We start from the raw sequence: 20,072 nt of genomic DNA, 5'->3' as shown, positions 1-20,072 counted from the left end.
ATAAATGTTTAATATGTTTAATGTGCGAGGAGATCACATCCTGTTGCCAAAAATAGTAGAAGATAAAAAGCAAAACAAACAGAAAAGAAAACGGAGTAAATGGCCGCCCGCTCATCTGGCCTGCCCTGTTAGAAGACTGACCGCTGGGGTCCCCTCTACCAGCTGCACACCCTCCTGCCACTGCTACCTGTCTAATGACCAAGTTAAAATCTACATGGACTCTAAACGATCTGCCGCTACTAATATTACCACCATTAACCATCATTACTCTCATTACTCTGACCGTCACTGTATGATTATATTAAGTAATACTACACCATGATTATAATAGACATATCAAGACTATGTTGTACACCTGAGCAGTACAACAGTCAGTGACTTTTATTAATAATGTGTAAATAGTTCTGATCAGAGGAGGATAGATGGGACTCCCTTGTGAGTCTTGGTTCCTCCCAAGGTTTCTTCCTCCAGCTCTGAGGGAGTTTTTCCTTGCCCCTGTCGCCTTTAGCTGCTCACTGGGGGTCTTAGGTTTTCATGTCTTCTTATGTTGTTGATTTTTTGTCTTTTTACTGATTGCTGATTCTGTAGAGCTGCTTTGTGACAAAGCCAGTTAGAGAGGACAGCTGAGAGGATCATTGGAGTCTCTTTCCCATTCATCAAGAACGTTTACACCGCCCGCAGCACCTGCAAAGCAACCAGCATTGTGGATGACCCCACCCACCCTTTCTTACAAACTGTTCTCCCTCCTGTCATCGGGAAGAAGGTATCGCAGCATCCGGTCCAACATGACAAGACTCTGCCACAGCTATAGCTATGACTTCCCACAAGCCATCTAACTTCTCAACTCCAGAGACTAAATGGATGGACTCTTCCATATACACACACACACACACACACACACACACACTTATTCGCCCAATGTAAATCCTAGATAATGTGAAAGCATTGCCTTACATACTACCTCACTACATCACTGGACTCTATGCACATTTACTGCACATAAACTGCACATTGCGTTTTGTACATACCTAATATATTTATTTTAGGCGACAAAGGTGTCTACACTGTGTTGTGTGTTGCACCATGGTACCACCTGTTGACTTGACTTGACAAATAAATTGAATTTGATTGGATTCGAGACATAAGTTGATCACAGCAGCTGACCACCGTTACAATCTAGTGACCAGCTATGTTTGCGAAGCACATTTGCCCCCGCATACATTATTAGAAGAAATACAACAAAAGTTGCAGAGGAGCTATAATAACAAACAACAAATAACAGTAATCAGGGCCAGTGTGTATATAGGGAGTGTGTACATACATTAATCGGGGTAATAAAATTGAAAAAGGGTACATGTAAATATATATGGAGTATATCCATGGTGGATATTGCACTAATAACCATATTGAGGAATATAAAAAGCATGTACAAGAGCTGCTGCATATGTATTCTTGCACTAATGGAGATATGAGGTAGTAAGATAGTATATAATATGTATATAATATAGATTAAATATAATTATACTATAAGCCACAGTGACAGGAGAGTGAAACTGTAGTAACAGCAGCAGGTCAGGTAGAAATAACAGTGCAAATAGTGCATTAAGTAATAATAATAATAATAATAATAATAAACATAATAACAAACTGACATGTAGCAGTAGCTCCAATTAAAGCACAGTTCAGACAGCAGGAGATCAGCAGGAGATCAGCAGCGTCCCTGCAGTAAGAAGACTCATTATAGAGCCTCATTGCAGTGGGAAGAAAGGATCTCACAGGGCGCTCTAGCACAGCACAGCTGTATCAGTCTACCACTGAACGAGCTTCTCTGGTTCTCCACTGTAGCGTGCAGGGGATGTGATGCATTGTCCATGATGGCAAGCAGCTTTTATTGAGAGTTTGACCGACACAGGCATTTGATTGCGGATGCACAGACATAGAAAATAAATACACCAGAACACTCTGGAGTAGCCATGCCCAATCCGGTAGACAGAGGGATATAAAGCCCTGCAACACTCGGCTGTTTAAAGTGCTGGAGCTCCTGCCAAGACCACCGGGATTCGTTTGAGTGAATTTCTAATCTATATCTAATCATCCAAGATCAGTACCTGACCTAACTAATGCCATAAGGACCAAATGCCATCAGATCCTTACAGCAATGTTCCAAAATGTAGCATAAGGCCTTAACAGAAGAGGCTGTTACTGCAGCACAAATGACCTGCTATTATCTTTGATTCAAAAAGCAACTCAGGTGTCTACAAACTTTTGGATATACAGTTCACCCACTCACCCTACCAGAGACACCAAGAGGACTTAACAGTGTCTAGTGATTTTTATTTTCAACTGACATTTTATTATTATTATTATTATTATTATTATTATTATTATTATTATTATTTTATGACACATTATTTAAAATTACAGGAGATTATTTGGCCACATTATCAGGCTTTCATGGCTCTTCATCAGCTTTGTTTAATGAGTAAATGTTTATGTATTAATATTGATTAGCACAGTTGCATGGTCTCTCTCTCTCTCTCTCTCTCTCTCTCTCTCTCTCTCTCTCACACACACACACACACACACACACACACTACTCGAAGACCCCTGGCCACAACATCCCCACCACTGTGAATGTCCTTGTGCCCCCGGTGGTCTCTTCTTTGCCAGCCCTACTTTTGAGGCATAGCCTAATTCTGCTACACTGACTGTATCATTAGACAAGCTTCTACAAAATGTGTGTGTGTGTGAAAGAGAGAAAGAGAGAGGGGGGGGGGGGTGAAGCCTACCTACAATATTAAAATGTCCCGTCATGATCTTTGCTTTCTTGATTTATTGGGCTCTGTAGCTACCGTAAAAAAAAAATCGAGGGTGCATTTTATACTGCTAATACGGTAAACCAGGACGACGCGATTGCGTATGATGGTACTTTCGGGAATTGTAGTTTTCAGCCTTTCACAGACTCTCTATACTCGCGAGTTTACCACCATCCACGAACTACATGTTCCAGCAAACTCTCTAATTCAGCCGGGTCATGCGTTTTCAAAATAACTACCCAAAGTTTGCCAACAGGAATGAATGCGGCTGTTCGTCTAGAGAAGCAGAAGCACATCCACGATTACTAACAGCATAAACGTGAGTAGCCGGACATTTCCAGCCCTCCTGTATCAACAGTGGGTCTTTACATCAGGGTTAAAATCCGTGCGGTTATTTGAGATTATTTGTCAGTAGAGATGTTGCAGTCTACTGAAATAAGACTGAATGAGACTGAATGAGACTGAACCAGCTGAGCTACTGACTGCTCTTAAGTTAGGAATTTTAGGCAGCTCTGGGACTTTGGAACTGGATGCTGGACGCGTGCCAGGCAGAAGAGGCCAAATGACAGCGATGACAGTGAAGGTTTATGGCGGCTGTCTAACTGAGTACGGGAGAAAGTGTATCCGTGTGACGCATGGCATCCACATTGGGCCATTTAATGGTGCCCTTTGCTCGCTGTGTTGTGTTCAGGTTGGTTAACCTGGGGTCTCTGTTCACAGGTTCAATGATGAGGAGCTGGTGGGCGCCCCTGAGTGTGTTAAGCACAGCTGGTCTTGGCTCGGCTTTCTGGTGGCAGACGAAAGCTGAACCTGTCCAGACAGATCTGGATTCGTGCACAACTTCTCCAAGCACTGACCAGTCTTCATCTCAGTACGAGCTTAAGCTTGTCCAAGTTTTGTTTAGACATGGAGCGAGAACACCACTGAAATCCATACCGGATGTTTTAGAGGTGAGAAGAAAGGGTTTCCAGAAACCTGCTCCCGCAGACATGTTGACCAGATGTTGACCATGTTCCAGCCCATATGAAGATATCTGAGATATACAAAATATCTGATATTAACTGGGGTACACTTATTACCTAGTACATTTATTTTGTTTGTTGTTTTTTTCAGGCACAGTGGGTTCCTGACCTGCTGAAGGTTCCAGATCACACCAAAATTGATTATGTGGTTACAGATCTACAGGGAGGTCCTAGACCCCCTTCACCAGTGGAGGACAACTACAGAGTCAAAACCCTGTCGGTAAATGCACATGTGCTTTTGGTCTGGAATAGCATTTAGTAAATAGAGAAGAGGAACAAACAAAAAAAACAGGATTCAAAATATGGATAAAAGTTTGTGTAGACAACAACATATTTTATCGTTTATCATCATAGTTTTATACATATCGACCCTATTTTAGACATCTTTTGGTGAGCCGTCAATCGGCAGCTTGATTTAGGGTCAGTGTCTCTTTGCTATCATAACAATAGGTAAAAGCACGCCCTGCGCGGCTCAAAACAAGCAAAAGTCATGTATTAAGTCTCTTAATTATTCATGGGTGTGTTTTGGGCGTAACGTGCAGTAATAAACCAATCAGCGTGTCACTTGCCATTACCTTTAAGAGCCAGGTGCGCTCTGACTTTGGCGGATTGCTATGTCAGTGGTGTAAAGCAGGGGTGTACACACATTGGGCACACGCCTGTGTTGACAAGTCACTGCCAAGATAGCAATGAACGTCTGACTGTTGACGTCTGCCTAGGCTGTTTTAAGTCTTTCCGTTGCCAAGATAGCAATACGCCAGAAATGTACCTGAACGCACCTAATTTCAACCAAGAAATGAGAGGGTAGAGATATGTAAAAGAGGGCCTATTGACTTTTATTGAACTTTAGTGAATCATTTGACCTAGAATGGTCATGTGTGATAAATAAAAAAAAATAAAAAAACATAAAAACTTGGAACTCATGTCTTTGGGTGAGGTACTTTAACAAGTTCCACTGAACTTGAACAGATAACATGACCACTCTGTTTTGCAGAGTACAGGGAACTAGTAGAAGCCAATTAATGAATAAATTATATGATCTATGAGTGTGATCTGAAATAATTATTAAGTCAAAAGAATTCGTAAATTACAGCAGAATAAAAAAAAACAGAATTATCTCTAAACCTCTGTTGGTGTTCTTGCCTGCTGGACAAGACCAACATGGCAGGCTCTGACAGAACGGGTAGAATAGCCGACCTAACTTTTCCTTAAATCCTGCCCACTAGAAACTGAAACTAACCTAAAATGTGTGTTCAAGTTTCTGACCTTGTGAAAACAGTATTTTGGAAACTATTTAAGGCCATTTTAGAGTGGTCAGGATGAGACCTTAAGCTGTCTCTCAGTGACATATGGTCTCTCAGGTGGTTGGTGTGGCGCAACAGATAACACCACCACCTACCATTGCGTTACAACAACACCATGTGGGAGACCAGGGTTCGATTCCCGGTCTGGGTGACTATGCTGCGCTACACCAATAAGAGTCCCTGGGCAAGACTCCTAACACTACATTGGCCCACCTCTGTAATACGAGTTACCTTGTAAGTCGCTCTGGATAAGAGCGTCTGCTAAATGCCATAAATGTAAATGTAAATGTACATATGATTAAACCTTCCATTCTATGTGCCTATCTGTCCTTAAGGTGTCAGTTACTCTACACCAGAATCAATATTTACTCATAGAACCACTCCTTTTCCTTTTCTGCTTTCTGAAATCAAAATATTATTGCTGTGATAGTGAACGTACCTAAAGTACCTTAGCAACCCTGCAGCATTTTACTGTTGTGACTGTTGTTTTCAGACTGGTGTAGCAGTTTCATAGTCATGACTTCATGCTTTGCGCTAGGGCCGTGTTGGGTCAGGGACACAAGGCAGGTTTGTCCGAAGAATCCAGAATTTTATTGGCATAACTATAGGCAAACAGCCAGCAGGTTGTGGATTACCGTGATTGGGTACCATGGCTTGCTGTGTGTTGAGAGAGATGGTCTAGGATGGTAAGGTTATTGGCTGCTTGTGTAAAAACAAGCAGGTCACCACAATAACCAACCCATGTCAAAGCGGACAGTTCAGGAAGGCATCACATGAATGGTGTGGGTAGGTGCTAGCTGGGGGTACACTAGGCTTGGTTGTGGTTGTGACTGAGCTGGAGTGGGCAATAGGTAGACATGACACATGGGTGAATCAGGTGGGTGGAGAAACGTTAAAATCAGGGTCATACAGGCCTCTAGTGGCGAAATGGCAAAATCCACAGTCTGATAAGTCAGTTCAAGGCACTGGGTATTGACATATTGACCCCTTTCCATTTAGGGTGGCACATATGCAGGTCAGCTGACTACGTTGGGCATGCAGCAAATGTATGATCTTGGGGTGAGACTGAGGAAGAGGTACATACAGGACATGGCTTTCCTCACCCCATCCTTCAGCAATCAAGAAGTTTAGTAAGTTCTCCACTGCAACTATTTTCTTGTCTCATATGATGTCACTGTATGACTGTAACACTGTGTGTGTGTGTGTGTGTGTGTGTGTGTGTGGTAATACACGGTTGTCAAAAGTTTAAGTTCCTGAGGCATCTTAAACCATTCCTCATGGGCGTGCTACAGTCATGCCTCGCTGTAGGCAGGGTGTTCTTTTCAGTGTATGCTTCGTTTTTCCTGCAGCAGGCATAGCACTGATTCATCGGCCCAACTAAATTCAGTCTGAACAGATTCCCAAACTTCGGTGGCTCATTTATATGCTTTTGAGCACATTGGAAGACATTGTTTTGGGCCAGTAGAGGTGTACTGGAATGGAGAACCTTTCTTTCCGCCTTGTCCAGGTAGTATAGCCAGTGTTCCTCTAACATTATGCTTCCAACTGTAAGAATTTAAACATTTAGTGCCTTTGTTATATTTATTTATATTTATATATTTGTAGCATGTTTCAATGTAGGAAAAAAAAAGTGAGATGCTAAACTGCTCTTACCTTCTGAGAATGTTCCTCACAGCTGTGGGAATGATTTCTATTAATGGCATCTTGAGGATCCCAGAAGGCACTCTGAACACAGTGGTAAAAACAAAGGATCGGAACTGGACCAGACTTAAAATAGCCAGTACCAGATCCATTCATATCTGCCCGGATCGGCACTTTGTTGATAGTAATGTAAGGTTTTAAAATGCTGAATAGATCATATTATTATCTTGAGTTGTGTAGTGTTGGCCCTGACATCGGTAGATTGTACGTTCGAACCATTAAGCCATTCTTGGCTGGGGGTTCTTGGCCTTGCTGTCTCTAGGTAGATAGGATGGCCCTCCCTCTCCCCCATCACTCAACAGGATGGTAGCAAGCACATGCGTCTGTTAGATGACTGTGACAGAATAAACAGCAAGGGTGGTCATCAGTCCAGTAATGTTTCATTAGCACCAGTTGGAAAAGATGCAGTTGGCTGGATTCATGTGATGCGAAGGGAGCACAAGTTAGCTAGAAATGGCAGTGGAAGCATTATGTAATAGGGGATGTTTTAACTAGTGGGTGGGAAACGGAAAATTCCGCTCAAAACATTGTGCTATTGTCATTGGCCTTGAAATTATATATGTGTGCATCGCTACTTTTTACAGTGTAAGTTTGAGTTTTGAGTCTTTTTATCTGCAGCATTCGTTCAACAAACATCGTTCGCACCATTGAGTCAGCCAAATGTCTGGTGGCAGGGTTGTTTCAGCAGAAACAGACAGGTAAAGAAAAACTCGGTGTGTGTGTGTGTGCGCGCTTTGTATTATATTTAAATACTATATTATATAAAGTTCTCTCTCTCTCTCTTTTTTAGATATAGTTCATATCCTTACAGAGGAGGCAAGGAGAGAGATCCTCTACCCAAACTACAATGGATGTAAAAGGCTCAAGCTGCGCAGTGGGTGAGTTAGTTGTTAAGGAAGTAAAACCTGTGTATTACTGTTTATTGAAAGAAGCCAACACAAATGTCCCAGCCAAAGAAGTAAGCAGTATCTACCTTGCTCAAAAATATATAGTCATGTGAAAAAAAAGTAGGCCACCCCATGTTTTCTTTAATATATTTAAACATATGTCATTGTAATTCAAATTTGTTGTAATTGTAAATTTTCTTGTAAGGAAAAAGTTAAACCATAATGGCTGGCATAATGAAACACCCCACCCCCCCCCGGCTGAACTATCCCCAATTATCCAATAGATGTTTCCTATAACCGTTTAACTGTCAAACCTGTGCAGTCTCATTCTGATGGTTAAAGTATGTACCTTGACACCAACAGTGAAAAGAGCTACCAGTAGGTTTGTTGGAGACTTCTTTTTATGCAGCTTGTGGTCTCTTGAGCTGAACTAGTTGGGACAGCCAGAGTTGTTTCACAGCAAAACAAATAAATAAATAAATCAGAAAAGAGCACCTGTACAATCCTCTCTGACCAGTTCTAATGTGCTCTGACCAGCTGATGTGCTGCAGCTGACCCTAACTTTAGGCATTTTAAGTAGTAATGACTGTGGGGGTATGGGAAAATCACATGTCTTTTATTATTATTATTATTATTATATTATGTATTAATAAGAATAATTACATACATACATACATACAGGGTGGGCCATTTATATGGATACACCTAAATAAAATGGGAATGGTTGGTGGTTCCGATGTTTAAATATGTTTAAAAAGACAGAGTTTCATGGGGGTGCCCTAATTCTTTCTGTATTGAACTCTAGACAGTCAACTCCAATAGTAAATTGCTGATGACAGAATCTCTAAATGCCTCATGACAATGGATGCAGTTTGCGTAGTGTAGACTGTTGCATGTCTAAGAAAACAATGGTTGTAGTATCATTGGTTTTGAACAATTGCTTTCGTACAATGCTATTAATCTATTAATTCAATTCAATTACACATTCCTTGTTTTTCACATTTCATTCTGTGTCTCACCAAACTCTTGACTCAGGAATGTGCTTGGTGAGGTCTGAGGAGGTGTGTCAAATTAAATCTGAGCTGCATGCCAGAATAAATTAGGTCACTGGTTGTCTTGGCTCAGTTTATCAATTTCATTGTCTGGGTGAAGTGGGTCAAATAGTGTATGCTCATTTTCAAATAATGCACAGTCTCTGCCCTGTCTCTTTACCCTTGGATTGTGCTGTGCTTCTTAGTTTAGAAAAGCTACAGGAAGTGTACAGGAGATACGAAAGAGTGCGAATAACACCTTTTCAATGGCAGACAGTCAAGTCTGGTCTGTAAAATGTAACTTTACCTGAATTTAAACAGCTTCTATTGAACTAGCTCTATTTGATTCTATTGTCTGAAATGAGTTTGACCATGAGAATGGCTGACACTGATTGGCTGCCATGTGGCTGGACTTGCAGGCATCGCTGGGAAGAGTCGTCAACATTGCCGGATATCGCTTCAGACCTTCAGAGCATCCAGAGTGCGTTGGGTGTCCAGCCTCAGCAGCGCCTTGATTTCATCCTCATTAGAGACGACATGGTGGCCAGAGAGGTTAAGCAACAATACACAGATATATTGTTATTGTCTCAAAGAAGAGTCTCGAAATGACCAGACCAGATGCCATATATCATATCAAATGATCATTCAAGCATTGCCATAGAAATACGTATAAGTTGAGAATAATAATAATAATAATACCCATATCAGTATGAGTTCAGTGTTTAGATCTAACACTAATGCAAGGTAAGACAGCCTGTGCTCCATACAAGCCGATAAACCGACCAGCTTTTTCTGGTGTCTGTTTAGACAGTTCTTGTTGAAGTCAGGTGAAATCATATATTTTTAGAAATCACATCGATCCTCAGTTGCATCGATCCTCAAGTGCAACGTTTTGATCCTCAGTTGCACTTAATTGTACAGTGTTTCATTTTGGACACTACCATAGCATCAGACATGACATTTTTAACCAGGCACCATTATACTGCTTTTATATGTGGAATTATGTTCAATACAATTTGGCTTTTTCATGTAAAATATTACAAAAGAATTTACAAAAAACAATGCACTAGTATTTTTTTGTCTTCATGGTGTGTGTAGCCAGGAATACTGATTAACCAATGACTGGACCTTTATAAATATAGCTATGATCAATCATTGCTCTCAGGTAATCTAAATTTCACTAAGTGTGAGCCTACTAACAATTGTCTGGTCAGTCAGAATTATGTCAGTCACTTTATGAATATTTGGATGAATGTTTATGCAGTCACTTTGACATTAAATAGTTTATTTACACTGTATATTTATTTATTTATTTATATGCAATATGTAACCACAAACATTGTTGAGATGATGCTGGTGTGTGTTTACTGCATGTAAGCGTAGTAAATATAAAATGTGATTGATTTTTGAATATTCCCACACCAATACTGGCATTGTAACTGTGATACTAGGAGAAGCAGAATATTTTTATTTATTTATTTAGTTCCTTTCTATTTGCATCCCTATGTCCCGATAGACTCATGGCCTGCCATGTCCTGCAGTGCTGGCCAGCTGGAGGGCAAAAGTAGAACAAAGAGCTGTGGATATGATCTACCATATCTATGATCCAACTAACAGGTAAACCAAACTAGTTGAGTAGTTTAGGGTGAAGTAAGTGTAGCATGTGTGAATACCTCTCTTGATCAGCTATAAACTTTCACCATGCGCCTATAGCGTTCTGCCCTTTATGTGTTTATAGAATTCTTCTTTACAAATAAATTACGCAAGTTATTGGCGTTATTGTTAGTATTATTATTATTATTATTGTTATTATTGAAAATGCTTATAAAATGTATAGGGTTTCATCTTGCAAAGAAATGAAACAAATTTTGACATGTGAGCCAATGCATTTAGTAGGGATTCTGCTTTTTCAGTTCCGATACCGATACATAAACTTTGCATATCGGTGGATACCCGATACCAGTCCGATACCATTGCTGAAGTAATAAACCGTATACCTCACCATGTGGGAGAGACTTAAGCCATCAGGATTGACTTCAACATTACTTTATATGATATAAAAAATTAACACATAGATATAAATGTACTAAATTGCCATTTGTCATTTATTTATTTGCACATTTAGTGCAGTCTCACACGAGACATGAAAAGTGAAGGACACTTAGGTAGTCAACACATTTTTATAATTCTGGTATTATGTTTTGCATCCAGGGAGTCTCTACAGCTGTGTGTAGGTCGTGTCCTCCATGAGCTCCTTAGCAACATGGAGACAAAAGTTCAGAATAATGTCTTGGATAAAGACAGGTAAGTGCTGTCGTTTCAGTACTCGAACACATTGCCAGACTAATTCTGGAAGTTGCTTTCTGTCCTCTGCTTGCTCAGTCACATACATTTCCAGCACCTGAGCTCTTTAGCCCCCTTAGTGTCTCTCTAAAAATGTCAGAGAGAGTCAAGTCTTGCCTGTAAAATGTAACTTTACCTAATTTTAAAAAGCTTCTACTGAAAATGGTTTGACCATGAGCTAGGCTGACTCTGATTGGCTGTGATGTGTCTGGGCTTGCAGTTATCGCTGGGAAGAGTCGTCATCATTGCCGGAACTGCAGCAACCGTAGTGTTCCGGTCTAAAAATTGCCAGAGGAACAGAGCTGTTAGAATTTGACCTGTCTTTATGAGAATGTGTGAATGTACAATTGCATCAAAAGTTAAACAGTAATAAGACTGCACCTATTTTAAAATGCTGGAATCATTTATACCTGATGACAATAACATTTAAAAATGATGCGTTTCTTTGTTAGCCAAAATGTTTAGTTTTTTAAATGTACATCCTAAATCCTGTATGTTGACTTTCAATTATAGTGTTTAGAGTAAGTATATTTGTAAAACGCAATGAAGGAAATAGGGAAAGGTCTGTACTCCTATCAGATGTGCAGATGTGGCAAAATGACAAATTTTCACTGTCCGAATACTTACGGACCTGACTGTATCTATTGTGGAAATGGTTTCATCTGTCACATTTATGTATTCAGTGTGTTTAAGAGAAATGCGTTGAATCGCTAAACAATCCTAAACAATCGTTGCTCAATCAAATTCAATTTATTACCGTTCAGAAATGTACAATACTCTCAATATCAATATCTTTATTTTTTTAATTTATTTTTTATATATTAATATATAAACAAGGAAGCTGTTCCTGTACTCTGCCCACGACACCACACTGATGCCATGCTTGATGACGTTTGGTGTGTTTGATATGAAATGGCCTCCGTATGCTGCTGACATCACACTGGAGCTATACCAGCACCGGCAGACCAACCAGCACTATGTCAAAGTCTCCTACGTCGGCCAGGTACAAACCTTCACACATGCGCTCATAACACCACACATAGCTAGGATACATGGTCAGTTACAAAACATTTAGTTCCATCTAGACTGGAACCAACACACAATAGCTTCAAATTCATTGCGATGCTCCACTGTAACAGGGAGCATGGCGTCTCCGTCATTGCTACTCAAGGCTCGGCTCGCTGCAATAAATTCCCCTTGAAATTCTTTAGTAGATGGTTTAACCACAGGCCTCATTAATTCCGGGGGAAAGTGGCTTCATGCGGTGAAGAGGAAGTGAATATGATCATCGCTTAAGCCTGTTAGCTTAGCTGAATGCTCAGCCTATTCGACTAAGGACAGAATATTGTTCAGTTCACCCACAGATAGCTTCAACAGCCTACCAAAAAGGAGAGAGCCAGAGGGTAATACAGACATGGGAGCACCCTGAAAAACTGGCATCCGTGATCACACATGGGACAACAGCATCAGTGTCAGTTTACCACAATTCCCTGTGTCTATGAACCCTCGGATCTGCAACCTTTATCTAAAGATTTGACTGCTATTTCAGTGGTGTAAAGCAGGGGTGTACATGCACCGGACACCCGCCTGTGTCGACAACTCACTGCCCAGATAGCAATTAACGTCTGACCATTGACATCTGCCTAGCAGTTTTTTTTAGTCAGTGGTGCGCCTGTGTGTTCCGTTGCCAAGATAGCAACCAGAAATTGACCTGAACACTTCATTACCTCATTTCGAGACCACATTGACATAGATATATTCACAAGCATGGGAGGTGCAAGTTGGGAGGCTTGAGACGCTTGCTCGCCGAGATGTAGAAGTAAGTAGAAAATTCAGACCTGTAAAAGTTCATCTTTTGTAAGGAAAATACTTCTATAATACAATCATAATTTTGTAAAACCATAAAAAAGCTCACTCTGGAGGTCTGTGCCGGACAGATTCTGGAGACCGCCCTCTAATATTAGAACTCCACAGCAAAACAAATCCACCCCTCTAGTCAGTGCCCCTACAGACCCTCCATACCCACAATGTCGTGCACATGCTTCTAGCTGGTAACATTCGCTGTTCACCGAATTAAGGTCACAGTGAATGTTTAGGGTGCTTTTAGGTGGTGAGGTGGAACAGAGAGTTTGGGTAAGACTTCAGGAAAGCTCAGTGTTACAGGAGTCATCGACAAGTGTGTAATATAGAGTGTGTATTACTATATGTACTCATGCACACCTGCAGAAAGTCATTTGACTGCAGTGTTCTAAAGGTACAGGGAGCTGAATGGTCAGATGGGTAATTTAGGCTCGGTTATAATCAAATCAAATGAAATTTATTTGTACAGTGCTTTTTATAACTGGCATTGTCACAAAGCAGTTTTACAGAATCAGTAATCAATAAAAAGACAAGAAATCAACAACATATGAGGACATGAAAACCTAAGACCCCCAGTGAGCAGCCAAAGGCGACAGGGTCAAGGAAAAGAGCTCGAGAAAGAAACCTTGGTAGGAACCAAGACTCACAAGGGGGACACGACCCATTCTCCTCTGGTCAGAACTATTTATAAATGATTGATAAATGTCCCTGAACCACCACATACGACTATTCTTCTGCTCAGGTGTCCAACATAATCATAATAATCCTAATATAGTATATCTTAACAGATATAGGCCAGATGAGCAGGCGGTCATTTACTCTGAGAAGGTAAAGAGAATGTTTACCTGTAGTGTAGCAAATTAAACTCACTATAATGTTAAAAACAGTTTTGATTATATAAACTCTCCACTTAAAATAAATGCTTTGTTAGTGTTTGCTAGTGTTAATTAAAAATATGTCCTACCTACATTGTGGGGGCTCTATTATTTATAGAAACACACAGATTTGATTGGTATCGGCCGGCAGTCAGTATTAGGGCACAGGGATCAGTTCAGGGAGCAAAAAATCTTAATCAGAACATCCGTAGTAGTTGTTTCTAGTTTTCATTTAGAATATGTGAAGTTTTAGATCTCTCTAATATAAGTTTATCTAATATATCTACAATTAGGGTTTTGACTAGTGATGAAGATAATATTATTGATCAGAACTGATTGATGATTGTAGATATCTACTGGAACTACAGTCTTTACTAGTAAATCATTGGTAACATATGACTAGTTAAAGGTATATAAAGGACATGCCATCCTGGTAATGTGATTAGTCAGATTGACCTATAGATCCATAGATCTGATATTATTACTAATAAACATTTCATTGTTGCTATCTAAAGCAGCCTTTCTAATAGTAAATGCTACAGTACAGAGACCATGAAATTTTTAGCAGTATAGCTGGCGTCTGTATCGCTTGTGTCCTTTTAGGCCTGTATTGCTGGTGACGTTTTAGGCTTGAGCAGATTGCAATAGTACTCCAGCTCTTTCTGAACGTTCAGCTGCGGTTAAGCCAGCTGCCATTCTTCAAATCACAGTTAAACTAGCCATGCATAAAGTTGGGAGTGTGAAAGTGACCAAGTATTCAAATCTAAACAAAAGATTGCCTTTTACTTGTAGCAATCATAAACGCGCAAACCATGTGAATTTAGAGTTTTAAGTAATTAGAAGCTAAAATGATCACATTAGATTTGGCCACACAGCCAAAAAAGTATTGGTTCACAGTCCATTATACTATGTGCATGTTGTCACCTTATTTTCCATTAAGCAATGGGGGGGGGGTGTTAGAACTTCTGGTGCTACTCCTGCATCTACATTTAAAACCACTATTTATACATCTGCTCTTAGCATTTTGTGGAGAGGAAACCAACACCAGAGCATCCTTACCCAAAGAAATGACTCGATTAGGAAGCTCCCGTAAAGCAGACACGCCAGGTGCTTGCTTTCTTAGGCTAACATACTGCCTGATAGCCTTACCAAACCCTGATGTGTCCGTTTCACCTGGACATTCATAACCGACTTTCCATTCCACAAACTGGTAAGAGCAGACGTATGGACGTTTGGGTTTTCAATGTAGCATCTTCAACCATCATCATTGGACATGGTGCCCTACAGCACTCATCAGATCATTTGCTGTTGTGTTGGAAAGTGAGTTAGCTCTGCTGTAAATAGCTCTAAATAACATTACATTTTGGGTTGGCCCAGCAGGAGCCTACTTCAGACTGCATTCTGACACAAAATAACACGAAGAAGGAATGAAACAAACTCTTGAAAGTGGGCATGGCGTGATGAGGAAAGATTTAAATGATACTGCATGCACAGGTATCTATTTCATTCCTATTTCCCATGCAGGCAACTGTTTTGATTCCTGGCACATGAAATATGCCATATGAGGAGGGAGAGGTGAGAGGCAGAACAGCACAAGATATTTGGGGCCCACCCTTACACCCTGTGCAGGGCTCATCGCAATGCTCATTGCTTTCTCACACCCCGCCAACAGTCTATTTTCACTCCTTCCACCTGCGTTGTTTAAATAGCAACGGAGCTTGCGAATATATCTACGCTGATGGGCGTGGAGGTCTCAAAATGAGGGGTGTTCAGGTCAATTTCTGGCATATTGCTATCTTGGCAATGGAAAACACAGGAGCTCCATTGACTGAAAACAATCTGGGCAGACGTCAACAGTCAGACGTTCATTGCTATCTTGGCAGTGACTTGTCAACACAGGCGCGTACACCCCCGTTTTGTAACATTGACCTAGCAATCCACCAAATTCAGAGCGCACCTGGCTCTTAAAAGCAATGGCAGGTGTTTATTGCATGTTATGCCATCTTACGCACATTACAGTCAGTCAAACTTGTTGACTTCCAGTATTTCAGGACCAGTTACTCAAAATATTATAGTAGATTTACTTCATATTAGGAATGTCATGATATGACAATTCTTTTACAATTCTCAATACCAATTTTGATATTAAGGGAAAAAATGCAGTCGCAAATAAATAAATGCATTTTAACATGAACTAAAAACAACTGCCTGAGATATGAAAAATAATGCAAATAGCCTGTGTGTAATAAATAACAATACTGTCATGAAACTCACACAGCCTGTTATGGCAGCATGTAAACGGTGGTACCTAACCTGGATGTTCTAAACAAACTTAGAACAAGAAGCCTACTGACCTAGTTCCTATTATCAAGTCCAGTATAGGCATATAACCTTTAGGAAAACCCCAGAGTTTGCTCATTAGCAGCCTGCTAATTGCCTGCTAACATTATAAGCAAGGATGTAGTGGAGAGGTTTTTTTTTTCTGAATTCAGTTCACAAACGATTGGCCATTAAAAATGTATAAATAAATAGGTTGTGATGAGGCAAACGTGATGCCCATCACCAGAGCAGTGTGTGTGTGTGTAATACATACCTAAACACCTACCTGAAATACTCACCTGTTATCTGCTTCCTAGTAGACTAAGCAAAAGGGAGGCAGAGAGAGGGCTCACGGCTAGCTCATTAGAGGGGTGGCGTCTTAAACCTAGGTCACAGAAAACAGAGCGAGACAGTCTAGGAAATGTAGAAACATCATACCAGTAATATTACACATGAAGGCCTTATGATATATGATTTTATTGACCCTTGTTTTTAGTCCACTCTTATAGGACGGCAACATCCCTGCAGAGTGGAACGGTTCAGCTCATGCAGGGGTGGAGCTAACCCTATAAGAGTTAGGGGAAAGGGCTAGCAGGGGGCTAGCTCGAGGATACTCACCTCAGACAGTGAGAAGACTAAGGAGAAGGAAATGGAGCTAAGCTAGAGGGTATAGTACTATGGCCTAGCAGCCTAAGACTCCCTAAACTTACCTGTACTGCTATCAGGTCAGGTAAACAGTTTAACCCTGGTTCGTACAGTTTTTCTTTTGTATGTTTTGACTTTGTAAAATAAATCAAACCATTTAAAAAGTTTCCTCAGAGTTAAACAAAATCTGATATGATTAAAATGAAAAGTACATCAAAACATTTATATTAAAATCCAGTTACCATTTAACACTACCTTGAACCTAAATCCAAGGTTACAGTGAAGTTCTTTTTCATTGAGAAATTGGAGAATACATATTAAATGTTGAAATTTTACTTTTATACTTTGCTTCTCATATTGCCATTGATCCAAGATCTAGCCATACTAGACAGTGCAACATATGTATGCCGTCCAGCTCCAACCTATATTGCGCATGCTCCTTGCATTTATTCTTTATTATAAATTTTATTTATTATTATCTTTTCTTGTGCATCTCTGCAGGATCAGAAAATTCCCGGCTGCAGCGACGTCTACTGTCCACTGGGAGAATTTAAGCAGGCTCTGTCCGCATATGCTCTGCCTGAGGAGAGCTACTATACCCGCTGCAACAGCACAGAGGATGCCCCTGACCGTTCAACTCGCACCACTTCGCGTCTCTGAGAATTCCCCCTCTTCCACAACGCTCAACACACATCTGCTCTGTTATTGTACACTGCTTTAAGCCAGGTTTACATACACAGTGAGAGAAAGTACCCTGATTTATAGGTTTATAGGAAGTTTTAATTTTTATATTGATGCACGCAGCTAGCTACATTTCAGTTTAGGAGAGTTATGATCAGGAGCAGTCCACATTTAGGAAGCACTTAATAAAGACAAAGGGCAGAAAGTCCTGTTCCTATTGCAAGAACTGTGTATACAGTATCTTTACTGTCGCCCTCAAAATGCTTGCTTTTTCTTTATTCAGACTCAGTTCAAAAGTCATACGTCACCAAAGACAATAAAACTATAGTGGAAAGACCACAGATCACAGGCCAGAAAGGGAAATGTGAACTCACCTCACTTCAAACGTGAACTTATTTTTATTAAAGTTAAAGGTTATCGGAAATCTCTCACTCAGGATTATACAGTAGATCATGCAAATTTGACTTGTGTATTTGCACTCACGTTGTATACACTCCCTTCTATAGGGGGCATTTTACTGTGCGAGTTTGTATGTGGATGGATGGTTTAAAGTCGTCTGCGTGGGTTATTTACTTTATTGCTGTGTGTGTGTGTGTTGTTTTTTTTGCTGTGTGTTTTAAGAACTCATGAAGTGAAGTACGGTTAAGCATTGTGTTACTGCTATTAATAAATGAATGAATTGGGTTGAAATGCTGTTACTTGTAAATGCAGAGTATTTCTTTTTAAGTATCTAAACTGCATCGCAGAAAGCTAGAAGTAGCTAAGTAGCTAATCAAACATAAACCACTATTTTAGCAAATACTTCACTTTACAAAGCCTGGTTTGTCCATGTTGTGAAGCACTGTAAACTATCAGTGTGTCTCAAATAAGGCCATTAAATAGTACAATATGCTGTATAGAGTCTTAAGAAATGTTTGGGCAACTGGTTAATTGGCACATTTTGTTGTTTTTTTATATATATAAATAAGCTAAGTCCTAATGCACAGTTACTGTCTTTCAACCAAAAATAAATAAAAATCAAAACATATAATGTGGCAAACGTTTGGACACCCAAAATCTTTTAAAGTCCTTGTTTGTTTGTTTGTTTTTAGACTTTAATGAGCAAATAAGTCATTTTTGTTTTGGTTTGGCTGTGCAGTGCACTGTTTCGTTATCTTTATTGAAGTTAATTCATTCATTCATTCATAGGAAGGAAAGCTTACCTGCGACCAGGTCAGAAAACTCAGAACACCAAACAAGACCTTAAACAAGCTGTGTATGCAAGACTGTCTGCAACTGAAAGATTAAGTGAAACATTTGTAGGCTGTGATTTCATCCAATGGAAATATAGTACTGACCCTGCAAGGTGCAGATATATATATATATATATATATATATATATATATATACACACACATATATATATCTGTTGCGTTAGAATTTGTATATAATAAAGTATTTTTAGAATAATTAGCTACTGAGACTGATAACTACAAAAACAACAGAATATGTAATTTGGCCAACAGTGCCAAAACGTAGTTTACCAAACCACCTGCAGGCACTATGCAGTAGACTATATATCAAAAATATATATTTAGAATTATTTTATGTCCATTCAGCAGCAGGGTTTTGCTTTGTTTCCTAAAACTTTTAATTGGTTGTTCAGTATTTGTATAGTTGTTGTTTTTTTGTGCCATTATAGGCTATCATTATTTCATGTACAGGTCAACAAGGTCATACTCAGACGATTCTAAGATCCATTCAAACTATTGTACGTAGCTAGAAGTTATTTGGAGATGTATCCACTTTGCATACATCTAGAAGTCCAAAACTGTCATCCTTTTTCCTAACGAAAACTGGTTCAGGAACAACCCAAGAATCAACCATGGTACAGGATTATATGCCATGACCTGGAAGCTGCTAGAACACCAGCGCCACTGTCTACAGTCAAGCAGGCTTTACACTGTCATGGACTGAGAGGCTGACATCCATGAAACAAGCCCCTGCTCCAAAATCAACTCGGCTAAAAGCTGCAGCTGAGAGCATAGACAAAGAAAAAGTTTTATTTCAAGTTTTATGGTCAAATAAGAGAAAGATTTGTAGCTGCTTGGCCACCATGAACAAATGTTAGGCATTTAACCCCAAAAACACAGTACAAACTGGTGGAAGTATCATGCTTTAGGGCTGTTTTGCTGCTGGTGGAACTGGTACATTGCATAGAGTGGAAGCAGTGATGATGAAGGAGGACTATCTAAATTTGGAAACAGGACAGTGACCTTAATCACACATTAAAGGTGGTTGTGGAGCGGGTGAAAACAGTCACCTCAACCCTATCAAAAAAGTGGGATCTGTGCCAAGATACCAACACATTTAACAGAAAGGAAGAGTTGAAGATAGAGGAAGAGTCAAATATCCCACCTTATTTCTGCTAGATGCTTCCTTGATGGCTACCAAAAGTGTCTGGTGAAGGTGCAAACAAATCAAATATCAAATAATCAAATAATTAAAACAAATAGGAGGTGTGCTGTGTGTATAATTTTCACCCTGTGTTGATTTCAGAAAATCTGTGCACCAAATAATTATTCTATATCTATTAAAGATGCATGTTG

The 20,072-nt window shown here is 39.9% G+C and overlaps 1 protein-coding gene across 1 annotated transcript; it reads left to right on the top strand.

Annotated features, from left to right (window-relative positions):
• Positions 1 to 3,062: 3,062 nt before the first annotated feature.
• Positions 3,063 to 18,420, top strand: acp6 (acid phosphatase 6, lysophosphatidic). The gene is made up of 11 exons (XM_072685229.1): positions 3,063 to 3,135; positions 3,537 to 3,766; positions 3,930 to 4,058; positions 6,142 to 6,272; positions 7,462 to 7,541; positions 7,634 to 7,721; positions 9,181 to 9,313; positions 10,278 to 10,378; positions 10,973 to 11,065; positions 11,942 to 12,107; positions 17,305 to 18,420. The coding sequence occupies exons 2-11, from the start codon at positions 3,542 to 3,544 to the stop codon at positions 17,461 to 17,463; spliced, it is 1,305 nt and encodes a 434-aa protein (XP_072541330.1). The 5' UTR covers positions 3,063 to 3,135; positions 3,537 to 3,541; the 3' UTR covers positions 17,464 to 18,420.
• The last annotated feature ends 1,652 nt before the right edge of the window (positions 18,421 to 20,072 follow it).

Source organism: Salminus brasiliensis, chromosome 8, assembly GCF_030463535.1.
Source record: "Salminus brasiliensis chromosome 8, fSalBra1.hap2, whole genome shotgun sequence".
Classification (NCBI taxonomy): Eukaryota; Metazoa; Chordata; class Actinopteri; order Characiformes; family Bryconidae; genus Salminus; species Salminus brasiliensis.
The sequence above is the reverse complement of the archived record's forward strand: the minus strand, read 5'-3'. Positions and strand labels throughout refer to the sequence as shown.

Excerpts from the sequence above, each read along its gene's own strand:
- acp6 (XM_072685229.1), top strand. The coding sequence starts at position 3,542 with ATGATGAGGAGCTGGTGGGCGCCCCTGAGTGTGTTAAGCACAGCTGGT. Across the intron at positions 10,379-10,972 it reads ATCTATGATCCAACTAACAG|GGAGTCTCTACAGCTGTGTG; the intron begins GTAAACCAAACT and ends TTTTGCATCCAG. Across the intron at positions 12,108-17,304 it reads AAGTCTCCTACGTCGGCCAG|GATCAGAAAATTCCCGGCTG; the intron begins GTACAAACCTTC and ends GCATCTCTGCAG.